The sequence below is a fragment of the Schistocerca serialis genome, chromosome 6 (genome assembly GCF_023864345.2).
Source record: "Schistocerca serialis cubense isolate TAMUIC-IGC-003099 chromosome 6, iqSchSeri2.2, whole genome shotgun sequence".
NCBI classification, from domain to species: domain Eukaryota; kingdom Metazoa; phylum Arthropoda; class Insecta; order Orthoptera; family Acrididae; genus Schistocerca; species Schistocerca serialis.
Genome location: NC_064643.1, coordinates 761,506,400 through 761,528,901, shown reverse-complemented (window position 1 = coordinate 761,528,901; position 22,502 = coordinate 761,506,400). Strand labels below are relative to the sequence as shown.

Below are 22,502 nucleotides of genomic sequence, written 5' to 3'. Positions count from 1 at the left end.
CACCCTTGATCCAGATTGCAAAAATGTCGTCAACGAATCTGAACCGTGTGAGGGGTTTAGGATTCTGGGTATTTAGGAAAGATTCCTCTAGATGGCACACGAATAGGTTGGCATTGGATGGTGCCACGTAGGTGCCAATGGCCGCTCGCAGATTTGTTTGTAGGTAATGCCTTCAAAGGAGAAGTAATTGTGGGTGAGGATATAGTTGGTCACGGCAACTAGGAAGGAGGTAGTTGATTTGGAATCTGTCGGGCATTGGGAAAGATGGTGTTCGACAGCAGTAAGGCCGTAGTCATTAGGGATGTTAGTGTAAAGAGAGGTGGCATCAACAGTAACAAGCAGGGCACTGTGTTGCAAAGGAACAGGAACTGTGGAGAGTCGGTGGAGGAAATGGTTGGTACCTTTTATATAGGAGGGTAGGTTTTGGAGGCGTTGGTCTACGAGAGTAGAGATTCTCTCAGTGGGGGCACAGTAACCGGCCACAATGGGGCATTCTGGGTGGTTGGGTTTATGGATTTTACGAACCATATTGAAGGTATGAGTATGGGGACTGTTAGGGGCGAGCAGAGAGGTGGACTCTGGGGAGAGGTTCTGTGATGGGCCTAGGGATTTGAGGAGATACTGGAGATCCTGCTGGATTTCTGGAACAGGGTCACCGTGTCAAGGTTTGTAGGGGGATGTGTCTGACAGTTGACAGTCCTTGTACCGCATAATCCTTGGGGTTCAAAACAACAGTGGTGGAGCCTTTATCTACAGGTAGATCAGGATCAGTTTTAAGATGGTGGACTGCAGTTCTTTCTGTGGATGTAAGGTTAGTTTGCATGTTGAGAGATTTGGGGAATGGTGGTGAGGCGAGGTTCGAGTTAAGAAATTCTGGAAAGTTAACAGGGGGTGATTTGGGGGTAGTGGGGGTGGATCACACTTGGATGGAGGAGTGAACTGAGATAGGCAGAGCTCAACATTGATCTTTGGTCGGGTCTGATTGGTAGGGTTGGGGGCAATAAAGTGTTTCCACTGTAGGGACCGGAAGAAGGAGAGATGGTATTATACAAGTCATGCACGATTGAATTTGGGAGTGGGGCAAAAAGTGAGGCCTTTGGAAAGGACTGATATTTCTGTGGGGCTAAGGCTTCTGGAAGAAAGGTTCATAACTGTGTTTCGGGTCTGTTTAGGTTCTGGATTCTGTGTGGTGGTGAGAGGGAGTTTTGGAGGGTGGAGTAAATGTTGTCGGTGTGCGAGACAGAGTTTGTCAGCTATGAAGGGACGTGGAGGAGGTTTGGAGGTCATTGTAGAGGGGTGGACAGTGGTACTCCAAGGTGGGAATAGGAAGTGAGCAGAGTGGAGAGCTTTTTGAGGTGGCATTGTGCATGTTGCTCTAGTTCCTGGAAGGCAAGAGTTTCCATGTGTGTTATGGGTTCCAGGAATTTGGGATTGCATAGCAGGAGAATTTTGTGGATGGAGAGAAGGTACCGCAAGGAGGTTTCGACTTGGTTGATATGCTTTTCCAGGATTATGTTGGTGAGGGCTAAGGTTTGGCAGAGTCTGAATAGGTGGAGGTCATTGTGGAATGAGGGATGACAGCAGGATATGGGTAAATTCATGGTAAGGCCATTTTGCGGGATTCCATTAGCTAAGCAACAACACAGGAACAATATGTGGGATTGGGTTCTGGCTAGGGATAAGGAAACTTTTCTGTACTGACGCAGATGGAAGGAGCAAGGATCCATACTGGTGGTAAAAATGCAAGAAATTATGTAAGTAATGTAGAATTACATCCAACAAAATCGCAAGAAACACCCAGTTACATGTGAAAAATCACAAGAAGGAGGCAAAAGGGGGAAACAAGATGAAATCTGCAGGAGTCAATGATAGCGAAAATTTATGTTTTAATTTATAATTATCTGGTGCGGATTGTGTATAAGTCAAATAACATTGTACAATACAGACCAACCGAATGATGTAATGCAGTTCTTACGACACCAGACCCATATTTAGGAGAATGGGTTTTGTTCTGCCCAGCCATCCTGATTTAGGATTTTGTACTTTTTCCTAAACAATGTTAGACAAATATCAGGATAGTTCTTTCAGCGAGACCATTGGTGAGCACCTGTCATACCCTCATGAAAATGTACTTATATATACTCTGTATATGTATATTTTGAGCTATTTCTATTCATCGTTTTATGTTGACAAATCCTGTATGATTTTGCGACGATTGTTGGGTGAATAAATAAATGAGATCAAATCAAAAGAGCAAGGTTAAGAGCATCCCCTTGCTTAGCGTTGCCCATGAAACAGGAAGACTAGATTTGACACCAAATCCTGAACACCTCTTAATATCAGCAGAAGTTCATGGGAATGTGCACACCAATGAAGGATGAAAGTTTAATTCGCTAACTCCAATTGGCGGTCATGTGTGCACTGAGGAGTGCTTGCTTGTCTAAATGAATGGTGCTTCTGTTTCTTTTCTGGTGAAGCATGTGGCTGAAAGTTAATGTGTAAGTGCCTTTTAACTGTGCCTATCTGAAACTTAATGTGTCATCTTTATGATAAGTAGCAATCTTTCTTTAACTTACATTGCAGATATTTCAACCTGGAGTTTCCACTGTTTAATTTAAACAGATATTTGCAGTGTACAGATTTTATCTACGCTACTGCATATCCCAAATGGGTAATTAGAATCAATAGCCACTATTAAATTGGTAGCTGTGACCAAATACATTTAGGCAGCACACCTAAAATGTATTGGAAATATTCTCATAGGATTGTTTCAAGCAGCGGCTTAGGAGTTTATCTGAGATGTTCCATTCCTGTCTTCACACTACTGACAAAGTATTAGATCATGTGCTGTGGAATGTGAGACAATTCTTTGAAGTGAGTTGAGAGCAGGCTTATATGTAACCTAGCACATAGCTCACATTGGGTTACTACAGCTGGCAAAGGCAAACAGTGGAAGGATGAAAGGTAACTATTCACATGCAGTTCAGGTGTTACATATTTAACAATACAGGAAGGTCTGGAAGAATAGTAAGAAAGAGGAAAATTAGACGTAAAACCTGAGACAGCAATAAAGAATGGATGAACCTATGTAATAAGATAGGAGGGGGCACTATTACATAGTGCCATCTGCGCCTTGTTACACTACTGTGTTCCTCTTTTGTTATTTGTGCTCCAGTCTCTTTCATTATACATCCATCTCATTCTCTATGTTTTTCTTCTTTTCTTTCCTTTAAGTCCCAGTGACAAAGAGCGTCTATTTTATACAGTGATTCGGCACTACTAAATGGAACAAATTCTAACCGTACATCTTCACCATCACAAAACCATCTGAAAACTGAAAGACAATCATTTGTATTTGATGACTGGGAAGTCCTTTGGAGTTATTCGCTACTGTACTGGAAAGGTTTTCCATCACTCACACTAGTGGTGCCAGTTTTTGATGAGATGTGTGTCACGTGCCTCTATTCTAATAACTCAGAGTATATTAACATAATGAATAAAAACTGATGTGTAGAGGTACCAAAACTGTATTGCTGGTGTTTATGGTGGAAGCAGAAGAGGATGCCAGAACATATCTTCTTCCTCTCAAAAAGCACTCAACTGACATATTACTATCAGTATTGTATTTGAGTATGAATCACTAAATATGCCATAAAGAATGAGGAATTGTAACTCAAGACTATGTAAATAACTTCTTACTTACAAAGTTAATTTTTTTCTGTGAGTGTTTATTATAAAAAAATGTCTGTACCATACTTACATTTCACATTTACTATACTTCATTACTCACCATGTTAATTCTCAGTGTAATCTTTTTTTAAAAATAATGCACAGCCTGGAATATCATAATTTAAATAGATATTGTCATAAAATAATTATGATATTAGTCTGGAGGATATGCATACGAGAATTATTCTCTGTGCTATAAATACTACCACCACAACATTGCCACATATCTTCTCTCTTAAAAAATCTACTCTTGTTGGGTTTACATGAACTCACAAGTAATGAATGACTCTTATATATTGTGTGTCCCTCATAAGAGCCATCAGGCACATTTTCAACAGATATTTACAATTTTGTTTCAACAATGTGTAGCTGGAATATTCTCAAACAATACTGTGCATCACTTATTTCAAGCGACACCCAGCGTCGACAGAAAATACTGGTTTCTTTCCTGTTACAAACAAAATTATTTTAATGTGGAATTTTATGTGCCCATTTGATAGAGCAGTCCCAAAATTAGTTTAGTGCAATATTTTTTTCCACACGTATTAACAGGGACAATTAAACACAAAGTATAACCATTACTCCAGCAGTGATGGAGCAGCTCTGCCCCGTGGTGGTAGCAGTCAGTGCAGGATAGGATGGTGCTGCAGCTGCTGGAGTACAGCTTGTTCTTTGTTTTACTGTCCCTGTTATTACATATTTATAAAATGACTGTCACACCATGCTAATATGGGATCACACTATCAGAAGGGCATGTAAAAGTCCTCGTTATAAATAAGTTTGTTTGTAATGCAAAACGGGTGTTTCTCACTGACACTGGGCATTGCATGAAAGAAGTGATGAGCAGTATTTGTTTGGGCTGGCTTTAGGTACACATTCCAAAAACAAAATTGCAAATACCTGCCAAAATGCCAGCAAAATACCTCTGACAACTCGCAGGAGGGACGGTCCATATATGTTATAATTTAGAACTTTATTAAGTCATTTATTGAGTCTGTGCATTTTGGCAGTTTATCTTATATGTAATCTATGTATTTTGTTTCTCTTCATTTTAGGCCCATACTACAGGGAACAACTGTGAGCAGTGTGTAGATGGTTGGTATCGTCCTTCAGGGGTGAGTCCAGATAACCCAAATCCGTGTGTACCGTGTGACTGCAACTCTTCTGGTGCAACAGGAAATTGTGCTAAAGATGATACCAATGGAAAGGTATAGTGGCAATCACAAAATGTTGCAATTTTTTAAAACACTTTTTATCATGCCTCTTCTTCAGTTGATGTCCTTATTTCAAAACTGAAATGTGATGACTGTAAAGACTGTTTTAGGATGAGGGTGAATCAAGTATTAACCCAAATTTTTGTTTTAGGCACCCTTTTGTTAATGGAGAGATGCACAATCTCTGCTCATTTTTGCTTTTATTTCTAGTGATTGTTCTCCCCACCTAGAACACTGTTGTTCCATTTTTATAGTCAGAACTGCAATGTCAGAGCAAGAGGTACAGTCAGCTGTTGTGAAATGCGTCATGATAAAGTTTAACACTACAGAGAGCTTAAAACGCAACCAATATATTGAAAAGACTAGATGCACAGTTTGGGGATAACACTGTAAGAAGGGACTCAGGTTTATATATTGCACATACAGGTTTTACGAGGACAAGAAACAGTTTGAGAATGCAGGTCACTGATGACTGACAATCTTGGATTTTGGGAGGTGTTCACAAGTTGTGTGCCTCATCTTCTCAATGTAGATCACAAGCTTCATTGTCTCGAGATATGCAAATGGCTACTGACAAGCTGCCAAACTCAAGCAGAAAATCCTTTGCACTCGATTGTCACCTGTAAAGAAATGTGGGTGCACCATTACACCCCGGAATCGAAAAAAGCTACAGGGACTGAAGTAAAAAGAGCGAATGTGCACCCGTCAAAGAAAAAAACCATCTCTCCGTGTGGAAAATTCTGCAAAAGTCTGTCTTTGACTTTAAAGGAGTTCTTCTCATCAATTTTCACCACAAACATCATACAGTGAACACTGCTGCCAACGTTTGGACCAAACAAAACATGCATATCATCAGAAAAGGCATGCATTTCCAATCCAGGATATGATCATGCTTCATGACATCGCTCCATCCCAGACGGCTGCTTGAACTTCACAAAAAATTCAGGAATTGTTCTGAACCACACTAGAAGATCCTCCCTGCCGTCCAGACTCATCACCATATGATTTTCATTACTTTGGAACACTAAAGAAAACAGTCAGAGGACACAGATTTAATGACAATGGCATTGTTAAAGTGTTCGTTGCTGCTGCCACAGGCACATTCATTTTATGGAAATGGGATCAAGAAACTGCCTATCCACTGCAAAAAATGTGTTTCCCATTCAGGAGACTTTATAGAAAAATAAGTTTGTGTGTATGAATCTATATGAAGCTTCAATAAACTTACATGAAAAAATCTGGTTTATTCATATACTTGATTCATCTTTGTTATAATAGAGGGAAACATTCCACGTAGGAAAAATATATCTAAAAACAAAGATGATGTGACTTACCAAATGAAAGTGCTGGCAGGTCGACAGACAAACAAACACAAACATACACACAGAATTCAAGCTTTCGCAACAAACTGTTGCCTCATCAGGAAAGAGGGAAGGAGAGGGAAAGACGAAAGGATGTGGGTTTTAAGGGAGAGGGTAAGGAGTCATTCCAATCCCGGGAGCGGAAAGACTTACCTTAGGGGGAAAAAAGGACGGGTATACACTCGCACACACCGCTCCCGGGATTGGAATGACTCCTTACCCTCTCCCTTAAAACCCACATCCTTTCGTCTTTCCCTCTTCTTCCCTCTTTCCTGATGAGGCAACAGTTTGTTGCGAAAGCTTGAATTCTGTGTGTATGTTTGTGTTTGTTTGTCTGTCGACCTGCCAGCACTTTCATTTGGTAAGTCACATCATCTTTGTTTTTAGATATATTTTTCCTACGTGGAATGTTTCCCTCTATTATAACAAAGATGAATCAAGTATATGAATAAACCAGATTTTTTCATATACAGCTATATATGTGTGGATGGATATGTGTGTGTGTGCGAGTGTATACCCGTCTTTTTTTCCCCCTAAGGTAAGTCTTACCGCTCCCGGGATTGGAATGACTCCTTACCCTCTCCCTTAAAACCCACTTCCTTTCGTCTTTCCCTCTCCTTCCCTCTTTCCTGATGAGGCAACAGTTTGTTGCGAAAGCTTGAATTCTGTGAGTATGTTTGTGTTTGTTTGTGTATCTGTCGACCTGCCAGCACTTTCATTTGGTAAGTCATATCATCTTTGTTTTTAGATATATGATTCATCTTTGTAATTGAATACCTCAATCTTGTAGCCACAGACAAGTAATATGAAATTCTTCCCATTTATCACCAACAGTAATCTCTCTCTTGATCTTTCAGTAAGATACTGAATACAGTTCTAAGTATTTTCACAGTTACTGACTTTATATCATTGTTTACTGACGGTGATGTTACTGAAAGTAGACAATATATTTTTCCTGCAGATGGATTTGCTATTCAGCTCACAGATGTTTATTCCAGGATGATAAACCTGATTTGCAATATACTGTTGACAACAGAAATCATATACTCAAAAGAAAAAAAGAAAAAAAAGAAAATCATGACATTAATCAAAAGTGCGAAAAAAAAGAAAGAAAAGCACTCTCACTCACACATTCAGTCTTGAGTCTTCTATCCTGGATTGAATCCCTAAAAACAGGAAAGAAAAATGGTGGCAGATAAGTGCCATTTGTACAACATATATATTTATTTATGGGTGTTTGTGTATTTGTTCCAGCATAACACTAGGGCTGTCAGAATTGATTCAATCATTGTTCATAGACATAAGACTAACTGTCCGGGGTGGGAGTTGGGATTGGAAGGTGAACAAGGCATGTCAGGCGTAAGCTCAGCACCGTTGATGTCTGATAATGTCTCTGCAGGCGTTAATCTGTTAACAGAGATGGAGTGTTTACTGTTAAGCATAGTGTCAAGTATCTTTATGCCACTACATAGAGACCAGAACTGGGGGGGGGGGGGGGGATAGGGGATAGAGTGGACCTGATGGTATTGTCATGGACCATGACAAGGGACCACGAGACTAATGCCTTGTCAATGAAAACACGAGGCCTGGAGTGTGGATAGGGAGGAGGAAATGTGCAGCAGGTGGGCTATATGTTGGTGCACATGTGCGACTAGTGTCGGAAGGTCAAAGTTGTGAGGGGGGGGGGGGGGAGGGATGGGAGGTTGAGTGACAAAATTGCCAGGGAGGGAGGGATATAGGCTCGCCATGGAGGAGAACTGCACGGAAGGCATGAAGGTCCTCTTTGTACCCACACCAACATCCACGGAAGGGCCTCTGTCCACGAGTTATCATGGCAGCTTTGAGGGTCCAGTGCTAGCATTCGACCAGCATGTTGTTTTGTCATTGGGGTTGGTATGCTGTGGGGTGGTATCTACAGGTGTCACATGGGTTACACAGTTCCATGAATAAGATGGAATCAAATTGATGTCCCTGATCACTCATATTAGAAACTGGGAAACCGAAACAAAAGATCCAGGTATTGATGAACGCATTGGTGACTGTTTCTGTGGTGGTGTCTCTGACGGTTGTGGCTTTCACCCGTCATGTGCACATGGAGGCTGACTTTACATCTTTGGCAGGCTGTGCAGGCAAGAGCCCAGGTCTTAACAGTTTTTCTTACGTTAGCCCAGACCAACCATTCTGTTATAATTTCTGTTGGTCCATTGTGGCCAGGGGACATAAGCTGGTTAAGTAATTGTCAATGTCAATTAAATTCACCAACAGCCATGTACTTTAAGATTTTTTTTTTAGTCTGAGGGCAACCAGTTTTGGCATAATGAAATGCCAAAACTGGTTGCCTTCAGAATAAAATAAAATAATGTCTTAAAGTACACAGCTGTTGCTGAATTTAATTGACATTGACAATTGTTATAAGTTTGACCTGTGGTCAAATCCTGGGATATCGAAGATTGTGCAGGGAGTCGAAGACAGTTCTGGTGTTATGTCATGGAGAAGGTTGATGATATGCTGGCCATGAGACTGCGTGTTGGCAAGCTGGTTGTGTGATGTGGTCATCGATATTCTAGACTGGTAGTCTGCAGTGACATTTTCTGTACCCTTAAGGTGTCTGACATTGGTAGTAAATGGGGTGACATAGTCCAGGTGACAGAAGCACTGGGGGACAGAACCAGTTGACAGGTTTTTTATGGCAGCCACGACGGGCTGGCAATCGGTGTCAATTGTAAGGCATCAGCCTTTGATGTCATCCTGAAAGCAATATAGGGCTTCATACACTGCGAGCAGTTCACGGCCGAAGGTAGACTATTTTCGTTGGGATTTACAAAGGTTCAGTGAGGAGAACTGCAAGGGTTACGTAACACCCCCATGCTCCTATTGTAGAACTGCCATGATAGCATAGTCACTTGCATCAATGATGAATAAAAGGTGGGCAATAGGAGAAGGGTGAGCTAGAGTAGTAGCCTTGGAAATGTTGCATGCACAGAGTTCACTTGAGCCAGTGCTTGCCAGTTTTATTTTTTCCCGACAGTACCTTGGTTACTGGTAGAAAGGTGGTGGCAGCATTAGGGAGGTGACAGTAGTAAAAGTTTATCATCCCTAAAAAATTAAGTAATTCATGATAGTGCGCAGGTGGTGATAAAAGTCTGATTTCATCTCTTTTTCAGGAGTGCGGTAGATATGTTGGTGTCGACAAGGTGGCCGACAAAGATTACTTCACATTGTTGCAATTGAAGGTGTCAATGATCTCACTGTTCTGTGCTAGGATGACGAAATCTAGTTTGAGGTGGTGCTTGTGTCCTTTAGCTGTGGTTGAGAAAAAGATAATATCGTCAAGATATGCATAACAGAAGGGCAATTTCAACATTTCACTGTCAATAAAACACTACCAAGCTTTGTTTTTTGTGTCCATGTGGCATGATGGAAATTAAAAAAGGCCAAATGATGTAATGATAGCGGTCTTTGCAATGGTCTCCGAATTAATAGGAATTCGTAAGTACACTTTTTTGTAGCCTACCACACTGAATATCAATGCACCCATGAGAGAGTATGTGAAGTCTAGCATGTTAGGAATCGGACAGCTTTCAGTTACAATGCACAAATTTGAAGCTTTGCAATCACCACACGAATGCCAGGTACCATCTGTCTTTAAGATGAGTTTAATGGGTGATGTCCAAGAACTACTAGAGGGGCAGACAATCTTTGCTTTTAACAGTTCATCTATGGCAGCTTTTTTGGCAGGTAGAGTGTGCGTGTGGAGGTAGGTAGCCTGGTCGGCTTCAGACAGGCAGACCTGGGGTGGTGACAATCTGGCGGACAGTTCCACTATGGATAGCACTGTGCACAAGGAACATGGGATACACTGGGATGGCATACTGGTTGCACCGGCACATTCATACACAGTGTATGGTAGCGCCAATTCATTAACCTTGTTTATTAAATCAGGTGAGCAAGCTCAGTTGGTCTGCAAGGTGCACCATGGCTCTGTCAGGAGGGAGAGCAACGTTGATGCCTCATACGTTGAACTCGATGTAGGTAGGGGCACATGATGCCAAAGTAAATTGGCGAGATCATACCACATCTTACAGTACGGCCATGGCTATAGCGGGATGCTGGCAAAAGTCATAATTTCATATGCGCATAACTGTTAGAGAGGCTTATGTTGCAATACTGAGTCTGAGGCGACTAAATCTCGTCGAGAATAGTGAGACACTGGGTGAAGGGTTTGTGAAGATCAACACTGAGTTAGCTTGAAGAGATTGTTACAGATCCTTGACTGAGTGGAGTTTGTCGCTGATGACGCTTATGATCGGTCAACCACCGTTTTGTTGAAGTAAAACACCATGAACCAGCTCTGGTAGGAGCTGGAAGTGTTGTAATAATTCTGCACTGAGCACCCGTTCTGTGACACTGGCAATGAGGAAGTTCTAGGTAGTGGGTCACCGAAACCAAGATCGATGTTGATGGTGATTGAGTTGTATACAAAACTGTAGTGTCATTTTCCACATGAAGCTGAATGTGAGATGTGGCAGCAAGAAAGAATGTGCCAGTCAGGGGCGTGATGCTGACATCAGCACCTGAATCGACAAGTAGGTAGTTTTGTGTTGTGTGGTGTGGTCAAACATGTAGAGGTGATGAGAGTCAGACGTTCATGACTGTGATGCTTGTACATCATGCACATTCTGTGCATGGAGGCAGCTTGACTGCTGAGAGAGACCCAGTGGACCTACTGCAGGCTGCTGTTGGAGTTTGGGAATGTATATGGTGGTCAACAGTTGTGCACTGCATGTCCAAACTAAGTGTGAAAACAGCAGTAGCACGGATAGATGTCTGGGGTGGCAGGAAAAACTGTGTCGCTGAGCAGGTGGGACTGTGTGTCAACATACTGAAATTTCAAGGAAACAAATACAAATTGAAAGCACTACTACACTATTTCTGTGAATTTGTTTTCAGCATAGAGATATTGGTGCAGACAATTTTCACTTCTATAAAACTGAATTTTTATTACATTTTATAACTGTTTATAGAGGAATAATTGGTAACTAGAGTTCACTAAAATGCATATACCATCTGGCCAGCAAGGAGTGAATGTAGCACATTAACTTTTTAGTCTTTGATGTACTAGTTCCACAACTTGTATGTCAACAAGCTTAAAAATAAATACAATTTAAAAAAAAAGGCCACCCCAATGGCACTACAAAATTTTGGACATTGCAGTGGCAAACAAGCCAATATGCACTGTAGTTATATAGTTTCACAGTCTTATACCATATGCTCAAATTTATTCAGATCCATATATTTTTAATTAATTTGTGTGTATTCTTGGCAAGTAAATCCATCTAGTTAAGCATCCATAGCATGAGAAATTACCAATTTAACTTTTCTCTTTGTATTAAGAACTATGTCTATTACTTACTGTTCCAAACACTTATCTAATTTGGTTTTGTTTTGCTTAATTACCTGTATCAATATAAACTGTAACAGGTTGCTGGAGCATGTGAATGTAAACCAGGCTATTCTGGATACCACTGTGATCGCTGTGATATATGGTACCGTGGATTTCCTCAGTGCACACCATGCCTCTGTGACCCACGAGGATCCATTGCAGGTGCCTGTGAAAAGGAGTGCATTTGTAAAAAGAATGTTGATGGCCAACAGTGCGACCACTGCAAACCTGGTTTCTTTGGATTAGATGAGAACAATCCTGATGGTTGCAATGAATGCTATTGCTCAGGAGTGAGCACAATCTGTGAAAAAGCGACACTGTATTACGATTATGTGAGTACAATTTACCTGTTTCTTATGCATGCATATGTGCACAAGCCTACATACACACACACACACACACACACACACACACACACACACACACACACACACACACACAGACACACACACACACAAATTATGTTTGGTTGACGAGGTTTAAATTATTCGTCAAAATTCTTTGTCAGTTATCTGGGAATAATGAATATGTAAACCCCATATCTTTGGTGTCCACAATAGCTCATCAAAAGAAGTGAAGGTGCATTCTGTTCTCTCCTTGAACGTGCTCACATATCTGTGGAAAATAAATTATATCACAAGAAAATAATAATAATAGTAATAATAAACAATAATAATCCAGAATGAGATTTTCACTCTGCAGCGGAGTGTGCGCTGATATGAAACTTCCTGGCAGATTAAAACTGTGTGCCCGACCGAGACTCGAACTCGGGACCTTTGCCTTTCGCGGGCAAGTGCTCTACCAACTGAGCTACCGAAGCACGACTCACGTCCGGTACTCACAGCTTTACTTCTGCCAGTACCTCGTCTCCTACCTTCCAAACTTTACAGAAGCTCTCCTGCGAAACATGCAGAACTAGCACTCCTGAAAGAAAGGATATTGCGGAGACATGGCTTAGCCACAGCCTGGGGGATGTTTCCAGAATGAGATTTTCACTCTGCAGCGGAGTGTGCGCTGATATGAAACTTCCTGGCAGATTAAAACTGTGTGCCCGACCGAGACTCGAACTCGGGACCTTTGCCTTTCGCGGGCAAGTGCTCTACCAACTGAGCTACCAAAGCACGACTCACGTCCGGTACTCACAGCTTTACTTCTGCCAGTACCTCGTCTCCTACCTTCCAAACTTTACAGAAGCTCTCCTGCGAAACATGCAGAACTAGCACTCCTGAAAGAAAGGATATTGCGGAGACATGGCTTAGCCACAGCCTGGGGGATGTTTCCAGAATGAGATTTTCACTCTGCAGCGGAGTGTGCGCTGATATGAAACTTCCTGGCAGATTAAAACTGTGTGCCCGACCGAGACTCGAACTCGGGACCTTTGCCTTTCGCGGGCAAGTGCTCTACCAACTGAGCTACCGAAGCACGACTCACGTCCGGTACTCACAGCTTCTGTAAAGTTTGGAAGGTAGGAGACGAGGTACTGGCAGAAGTAAAGCTGTGAGTACCGGACGTGAGTCGTGCTTCGGTAGCTCAGTTGGTAGAGCACTTGCCCGCGAAAGGCAAAGGTCCCGAGTTCGAGTCTCGGTCGGGCACACAGTTTTAATCTGCCAGGAAGTTTCAATAATAATAATAGTAACAGACATAATGTCTGAGAAAGGAAAGAAATAACAATAATAATAATAATAATCTAGCAGACAAAGAAGGAAAGTAAACTCTTCATTAACGTGAAGAGGAATTATGGGAAACAGCGTTACTTACTTTTAAAATTATATTTTACTTCACATTTTAAGCAGTCATCGGGACAAACAGAGAAGGGGAAGACGTGTACATAAGACTAGCAAACTCACAGACACTATATAACTAGCAGGCCAAAAAAATGTATTAGAATGCCATCAAAGAAAATAACAGTGAACTGTTCCAAAAAATATGCAAAGAGAGATTGGTCAAATTTTTGCCACAAGTTGACTGTGAAGTTTAATTTTAGTTGATATCGGCAGACACATGTGAGGATCAGATGTAGGTTTAAATGAATTGAAAGCACCTGAAACAAAGTATGGAAACTATATGATTCTAGTGTGAAACATCTTTGTATTTGCTGCAATCTTTGTGCAACCCATTCCCACAAAAATGTGTTTAATATGTGATACTCTTTTCAGGTTTGCATCCAAATCTTCAAGTCACATTAACTTGACTTGAACATATGCTGAGAAATAGGAAAGAGTACCACAAGTTAACCTGCCAGAAGAGCTTGTCAAGTCACAAACAATGTAGATATGTTGAACATACATTTCAGATTAAAACAGTGCATCAAAGAGTGTCTCATGCCAGGACACCTGCCATTTGTGAGCAGTGCTCTCCTAATGTGTCATTTAGGCACAATTCACAGACCGACTAACAGCTACATCCTGTCCTTTTATTTGATCTTTTCGTTTTATTTCAGTAGTAAATTATGAAAAAAGGTAGAAGACAGATTGACACATGATCAGATCAATCCATATAAGAAATGTAGTCCATACTGCTATTACTCTCCTGAAAGATAGTAACAACCCTGTATAATACACTCATGACTCAAAACATTATGATCATCTGCTTAATGATGTGTCGGTCAATCTTTGGAAAGCAATATGGCACTGAATCTGCATGGCACAGATTCAGAAAGTCCTTGGTAGGTTTCTGGAGATATAGGGCACAAGTCATCCATGCATAGGTCATGTAATGCCAGTATGTAATTACAGGCCAGTGACTTGCTGGTAGCGAGCTTGCCCCTATAGTGTGTGAGATATATTCCACCAAGTTCAAATTAGGCAAATTTAGTGGCCAAGACATGAAGGTGAGTTCCTTATCACGGTCTTTATTCCACTGTAGCACAATCATGGATTTGTGACATGGATGGTTATTCTACTGGAAGATGCCATCACCGTTAGGGAAAACATCAAGTACAGGAAGGTGCAGATGGTTTGCAGTAACATTCACACAGTCCACAGTTGTTGTTGGTGCCTTTGATTACTACTGCAGGTCCCACGCAACCGCTATAGCATGATACTACTTCCAATAGGGTAAAACCATGGCACAGTGCATTTTTTGCATGGCTGTTCACCAGGATGACAGTGTATCTGGACGCAGTCATCTACCTGGTGTAATGATAGTTGTTATTCATGTGACCAGGTGACACATTTCCAGTGATCCACAATTTAATCTTGATGATCCCATGTCCACTGAGATCATAAATGATAACATTGTTACATCAACATTTGAATATGTATGAGTCATCTGCAGCAGAGCCCCATTTTCAGCAATATGTGCTTAAGAGTGTATTCCAAAATCCTTGTGTCTTGTAAAGTTCCAGCTCTCAAATAGTTAAAAACTTACTCAAAATTTTAGTTATATATTGCAGTCTTCTTAGTTAATAAATAATATGTTTCAAATTTTATAACTTTTAGAGCAGGAAATAAAACATTAATTTTGTATGCTTTACTTGAAGAATTTGTGCTGGTTACAACTGTTGGTCATGATTATTCATCTTGTTCTTTGCTACATAAGTGCTAGGCATACTTTTTTGTACTATTCTACAAAGGGTGTTCAATAAGTAATGAAAACTTGTTTTTTCTAAAGCAGGTTGGTTTTACTCAGGATTCCAATTTACCATACTATTCCCTTTCCTTTGGCTACAAAACCTACTTTTAAACATAATCTGTGATGGCCTTACACCACCTTTTTGGGAGGGTGTGTATGCCTGCATGGTACTACTCAACTGGTCAGTGGTGGAGCCAATAATAATAATAATAATAATAAAGATTTTATTGTCTTTAGGCCATTACAGCAATTGACAACGTCAAATGAAGTTACAATTTATAATACAGTGTGATAAGGTATTGACTACTGAAATATTTTAGCTTATATTACAATAAATGTACAGTGGGTCATCTGTTGGATTACTGCATTTTACAGTTGAAGAATTCATTGATATCATAGAACGGGTGGGCAATAAACCATTCATGCAGTCTTTCTTTGAATGTATGTTCAGGAAGATCCTGTATGGCATATGGCAGCTTATTAAATAGCTTGTGCCCTGTGACTTCATAGCTATTTATTGATTTTGATAGTCTGTGGTAAGGCGTGTATATCTACATCTACATCTACATCTATACTCCGCGAGCCACCTTACGGTGTGTGGCGGAGGGTACTTATTGTACCACTATCTGATCCCCCCTTCCCTGTTCCATTCACGAATTGTGCGTGGGAAGAACGACTGCTTGTAAGTCTCCGTATTTGCTCTAATTTCCCGGATCTTTTCGTTGTGATCATTACGCGAGATATATGTGGGCGGTAGTAATATGTTGCCCATCTCTTCCCGGAATGTGCTCTCTCGTAATTTCGATAATAAACCTCTCCGTATTGCGTAACGCCTTTCTTGAAGTGTCCGCCACTGGAGCTTGTTCAGCATCTCCGTAACGCTCTCGCGCTGACTAAATGTCCCCATGACGAATCGCGCTGCTTTTCGCTGGATCATGTCTATCTCTTCTATTAATCCAACCTGGTAAGGGTCCCATACTGATGAGCAATACTCAAGAATCGGACGAACAAGCGTTTTGTAAGCTACTTCTTTCGTCGATGAGTCACATTTTCTTAGAATTCTTCCTATGAATCTCAACCTGGTGCCTGCTTTTCCCACTATTTGTTTTTATGTGATCATTCCACTTCAGATCGCTCCGGATAGTAACTCCTAAGTATTTTACGGTCGTTACCGCTTCCAATGATTTACCACCTATGGCATAATCGTACTGGAATGGATTTCTGCCCCTATGTATGCGCATTATATTACATTTATCTACGTTTAGGGAAAGCTGCCAGCTGTCGCACCATGCATTAATCCTCTGCAGGTCCTCCTGGAGTACGTACGAGTCTTCTGATGTTGCTACTTTCTTGTAGACAACCGTGTCATCTGCAAATAGCCTCACGGAGCTACCGATGTTGTCAACTAAGTCATTTATGTATATTGTAAACAATAAAGGTCCTATCACGCTTCCCTGCGGTACTCCCGAAATTACCTCTACATCTGCAGATTTTGAACCGTTAAGAATGACATGTTGTGTTCTTTCTTCTAGGAAATCCTGAATCCAATCACAAACCTGGTCCGATATTCCGTAAGCTCGTATTTTTTTCACTAAACGTAAGTGCGGAACCGTATCAAATGCCTTCCTGAAGTCCAGGAATACGGCATCAATCTGCTCGCCAGTGTCTACGGCAGTGTGAATTTCTTGGGCAAATAGGGCGAGCTGAGTTTCACATGATCTCTGTTTGCGGAATCCATGTTGGTTATGATGAAGGAGATTTGTATTATCTAAGAACGTCATAATACGAGAACACAAAACATGTTCCATTATTCTACAACAGATTGACGTAAGCGAAATAGGCCTATAATTATTCGCATCTGATTTATGACCCTTCTTGAAAATGGGAACGACCTGCGCTTTCTTCCAGTCGCTAGGTACTTTACGTTCTTCCAGCGATCTACGATAAATTGCTGATAGAAAGGGGGCAAGTTCTTTAGCATAATCACTGTAGAATCTTAAGGGTATCTCGTCTGGTCCGGATGCTTTTCCGCTACTAAGTGATAGCAGTTGTTTTTCAATTCCGATATCGTTTATTTCAATATTTTCCATTTTGGCGTCCGTGCGACGGCTGAAGTCAGGGACCGTGTTACGATTTTCCGCAGTGAAACAGTTTCGGAACACTGAATTCAGTATTTCTGCCTTTATTCGGTCGTCCTCTGTTTCGGTGCCATCGTGGTCAACGAGTGACTGAATAGGGGATTTAGATCCGCTTACCGATTTTACATATGACCAAAACTTTTTAGGGTTCTTGTTTAGATTGTTTGCCAATGTTTTATGTTCGAATTCGTTGAATGCTTCTCTCATTGCTCTCTTTACGCTCTTTTTCGCTTCGTTCAGCTTTTCCTTATCAGCTATGATTCGACTACTCTTAAACCTATGATTAAGCTTTCTTTGTTTCCGTAGTACCTTTCGTACATGATTGTTATACCACGGTGGATCTTTCCCCTCGCTTTGGACCTTAGTCGGTACGAACTTATCTAAGGCGTACTGGACGATGTTTCTGAATTTTTTCCATTTTTGTTCCACATCCTCTTCCTCAGAAATGAACGTTTGATGGTGGTCACTCAGATATTCTGCGATTTGTGCCCTATCACTCTTGTTAAGCAAATATATTTTCCTTCCTTTCTTGGCATTTCTTATTACACTTGTAGTCATTGATGCAACCACTGACTTATGATCACTGATACCCTCTTCTACATTCACGGAGTCGAAAAGTTCCGGTCTATTTGTTGCTATGAGGTCTAAAACGTTAGCTTCACGAGTTGGTTCTCTAACTATCTGCTCGAAGTAATTCTCGGACAAGGCAGTCAGGATAATGTCACAAGAGTCTCTGTCCCTGGCTCCAGTTCTGATTGTGTGACTATCCCATTCTATACCTGGTAGATTGAAGTCTCCCCCTATTACAATAGTATGATCACGAAACTTCTTCACGACGTTCTGCAGGTTCTCTCTGAGGCGCTCAACTACTATGGTTGCTGATGCAGGTGGTCTATAGAAGCATCCGACTATCATATCTGACCCACCTTTGATACTTAACTTAACCCAGATTATTTCACATTCGCATTCGCTAATAACTTCACTGGATATTATTGAATTCTTTACTGCTATAAATACTCCTCCACCATTGGCGTTTATCCTATCCTTGCGGTATATATTCCATTCTGTGTCTAGGATTTCGTTACTGTTCACTTCCGGTTTTAACCAACTTTCCGTTCCTAATACTATATGCGCACTATTTCCTTCAATAAGAGATACTAATTCAGGAACCTTGCCCTGGATACTCCTGCAGTTTACCAATATTACGTTAACTTTTCCTGTTTTTGGTCTCTGAGGACGGACGTTCTTTATCAACGATGATAATGTCCTCTCTGGTAAGCCGTCAGGTATTTTATCGTTTCACCCAAGGGGGGGTCCCTCTAACCTAAAAAACCCCCGTGTGCACGCCACACGTACTCTGCTACCCTAGTAGCTGCTTCCGGTGTGTAGTGCACGCCTGACCTGTCTAGGGGGGCCCTACAGTTCTCCACCCAATAACGGAGGTCGATGAATTTGCAACCATTATAGTCGCAGAGTCGTCTGAGCCTCTGGTTTAGACCCTCCACACGGCTCCAAACCAGAGGACCGCGATCGACTCTGGGCACTATGCTGCAGATATTAAGCTCAGCTTGCACTCCGTGTGCGATGCTGGTTGTCTTCACCAAATCAGCCAGCTGTTTGATGCTTCTTGTGTTGTAACAATGTACATTTTCTCTACGTTTCACATCTTGTAGGTTCTTCTTCGTAAAGATTAAGACATTGTATATATATAGAGGTTTATTACAGTCATAATTTTTTGTTTAGTAAATAAGGGTTTGCAGTGAGCCTTATGTGAAGAATTTGTAATTATCCTAATGGCTTTCTTCTGCAATAATAGGATGTCATGTATATGACTACAGTTACCCCACAAGATAATGCCATAGGATATTATACTCTGGAAAAATGCAAAATAAGATGATCCGATGTATGTTTCAGGTACACAATTTCTGAGTTGTCTTAATAAATAAATTACTCTAGATAGTTTACTACTAATATAGTTTACATGTTGGCCCCAGGATAACTTTTCGTCTAAATAAACTCCCAGGAATTTAACAGAACTAGGGTCATCAGATAGTGCCTTGTCTCTTAGAGTGAAGATTATCTGCTGAGTTTTATTTTCATTTAGCAGGAAACTATTTGCTCTGAACCAATATGCTGCATGAGTGAGTGTATTTTCAGCACAGGTTTTAAGATCATTAAGACTGTTACTGCTATGGAGAAAAGTCGTATCATCTGCATACAATACAGTGGTGGATCTAATACACGAGGGGAGGTCATTGATCATTATCAGAAACAGGAAGGGCCCCAGTACAGATCCCTGAGGCACACCTATTTTAACATTTTCTATGTTTGACATTTCCTTACCAACACAAACTACCTGTTTACGGTTGTTGAGATAAGCTTTTAATAGTCTGAGACTGTTTTCTTTGATGCCGTAGAATTCTAGTTTCTCTAGTAGCGGCATGTGCTCAACACAGTCGAAGGCCTTGCTTAGGTCACAGAATGAGACCTGAGCAAAGCCTTTGTTCTCAAAAACTTTGAGGATGTAACTGACTACCGTGTTGATTGCATCAATGGTCAACAGATTCTTCCTAAACCCGTATTGTGTAGCATTAATTATTCCTAGATTCTCAAAGTGAGATGATAATTGTTGGTACATGATGCATTCTATTACCTTGGAGAATGTGGGTACTATTGAAATAGGCCTGTAGCTAGATGGAGAGTCTTGATGCATTAATGACCTCCCTATCATCTACATACTGATTCCCAAGCAGTGCATCCTTCATTTTGCCAAACAGATGGAAGTCAGAAGGCGCGAGATCTGGGACTGTAGGGTGGATGGGGAAGAACAATTGAATGAAGTATTGTGAGCTCCTTTCAGGTTTGCATACTTGTGTATGGCTTTGCATTGTCATGGAAAAGGACAAGTTTGTTTGCATTTCTGTGAAAACCAACATGCTGAAGTCACTTCTGCAGTTTCCAGAGGCTGGCACGATATGCTTCAGTCTCGATCACTGGACCACGAGGGAGGACATCAAGCAGAATAACCCCTTCAGAGTCCCAGAAGACCATTGCCATGACTTTACTGGCTGAGGGTGCAACTTTGAACTTTTTCTTTGTTTCCAGTTCGAACTAATGAACCCATGTTCCATTGCCTGTGCTGATGCTCAACAAAAAATTGACACAATCAACCTCATAACGTGCCAGCTATTCCACACAGAGTGCCAGCTATTCCACAGAGATGGTCCTTCATTGCTCTTCATGCACTACCAACAGGACATCCAGTTCAGCAGCAAGGTGTTCAGTTATGGTTCATCAGTCAACTCGAATGAGAGTGTACATACATTCCAACACTGCAGTGTGGCTGGCCAGCATGCGAGAGATCAAATAAGTTTGCATGACCTTGTTGCAGTGATGGCAGACGCCTCACCCAATCACTCATCATGCTTTGTTCACTGACATGTCCCCACAGACATTCTGCAAGCACCTATGAATATCTGTGATGGTCTAGTTTACTTCCAAAAGGAATTCCATGACAGTTCTCGGCTTGCAATGCAGCTCCACTGCAGACCCCATTTTGGATGCTACCTATTGTGCCGCCATTGATCAAAATTATACAAAACTATAGAGGCTAAAGTGGGAATATTCCATGACATCCCACAACAAATTCCACATATTTTCAACTGAAACTGGCTGAGAAAAAAATGTGTTGCATTACTTATTGAAGGCCCCTCATATATCTCTGATGTGGAAACGGCATTTACAAGATATGATCAAAAAGTAATGGAAATTTTTGTTTTTCTTATTGAATCACTATTTACTCATCAACATCAACTTTGTCCCCTTCAAAGTAATCCCCCCTCAGATACAATACACTAGTGCCAGCACTTTTTACAATCTTGGAAGCACTTCCGAAACTGACTTTTCTTTATAATGTTCAGCTCCTGCAGCGATTCTGTTTCTGTCTCATCAATGGTGGCAAACCGATGTGCTTTCATGGTTCTCTTCTGCCTTGGGAACAGAAAGAAATTGCAGGGGGCTATGTCCAGCATTTATGTTGGCAGAGGCAACATGACGGTGTTGTTTTTTGCCAAATCATGAACAAACATTGAGGTGTGAGTTTGAGGATTACTGTGATGCAGCTTCCATGAGTGGTTTTGTCACAACTCTGTTTCTTTTCTCTGGATTGTTTCATGCAAATGTTGCATAACTCTCAGATAGTATGCCATATTGACCGTACACCATAATGCAGGAACTCGTGCCACACTATCCCACTGTAATCATAGAAAACAGTGAGAAGAACCTCCACATGCGATCCAACTTGTCGGATTTTTTTCAGTCTTGGCTCTTCAGACAGTTTCCATTGGGACTATTGGGCCTTGGTTTCAACATCACACCCTTGTATGCATGTCATCTGTTGCAATACACAGCAATTCCTGTGTGATGTCTAGTGTGAAGTACCCATGTCACACTGCCTCGTAGGAAGTACAGGGCCAAAGGGACATTGAACATCATTCATGTTGCGAATTTTTTCTTTATTTTAACAGAACACACTAAATAAGATTTATTAAACACCTATTGGAAAAATTCTTCCAGTTGTATTGACTACTAAGAAAAAGAATAATTTACAATAAAAAAACTGTACCACATTGATTAATAAAAAAAATGCAATAATAAAAACTGTAGCTGCACAATAAAAGAGGTAAAAATTATTTCTTGAAAGAAACTTTAAGATTTGCAATACAAAGTAGAAGTATACTCCACAGAAAAGCACTATATAAGAAAATTACTGTACCATCACATAGCGAAGGTGCACAAGGCATGCAAAAGAAATAACCAGACAAAATTGATGTAAAATATTACATCCTGAATGGTACAAATAGTCAGTGAGAATCTTCATGAAATTTCCATATCTTAAATCTTCTAGTGTTTGGCCAGTCCAAAGACCAATAGTGCATACAAGGACTAAGGTTAACAACCACTCATTTGGCCAACCCACACATGCATAAACACATTTAGGCCAGAGTAAATAAATCTAGTAATTACTCAATTGGCAAATTAGCCA

General features: G+C 40.9%; 1 protein-coding gene across 1 annotated transcript in view; it reads left to right on the top strand.

Moving 5' to 3' along the window:
- The window catches only part of LOC126485073 (laminin subunit alpha-1), a 715,911-nt gene that overhangs the window by 38,956 nt on the left and 654,453 nt on the right, over positions 1-22,502 (top strand). Inside the window, exons 5-6 of the mRNA XM_050108676.1 lie at positions 4,785-4,937; positions 11,786-12,079. Coding sequence (XP_049964633.1) covers positions 4,785-4,937; positions 11,786-12,079 — 447 coding nt within the window. The remainder of the gene's footprint in view (positions 1-4,784; positions 4,938-11,785; positions 12,080-22,502) is intronic.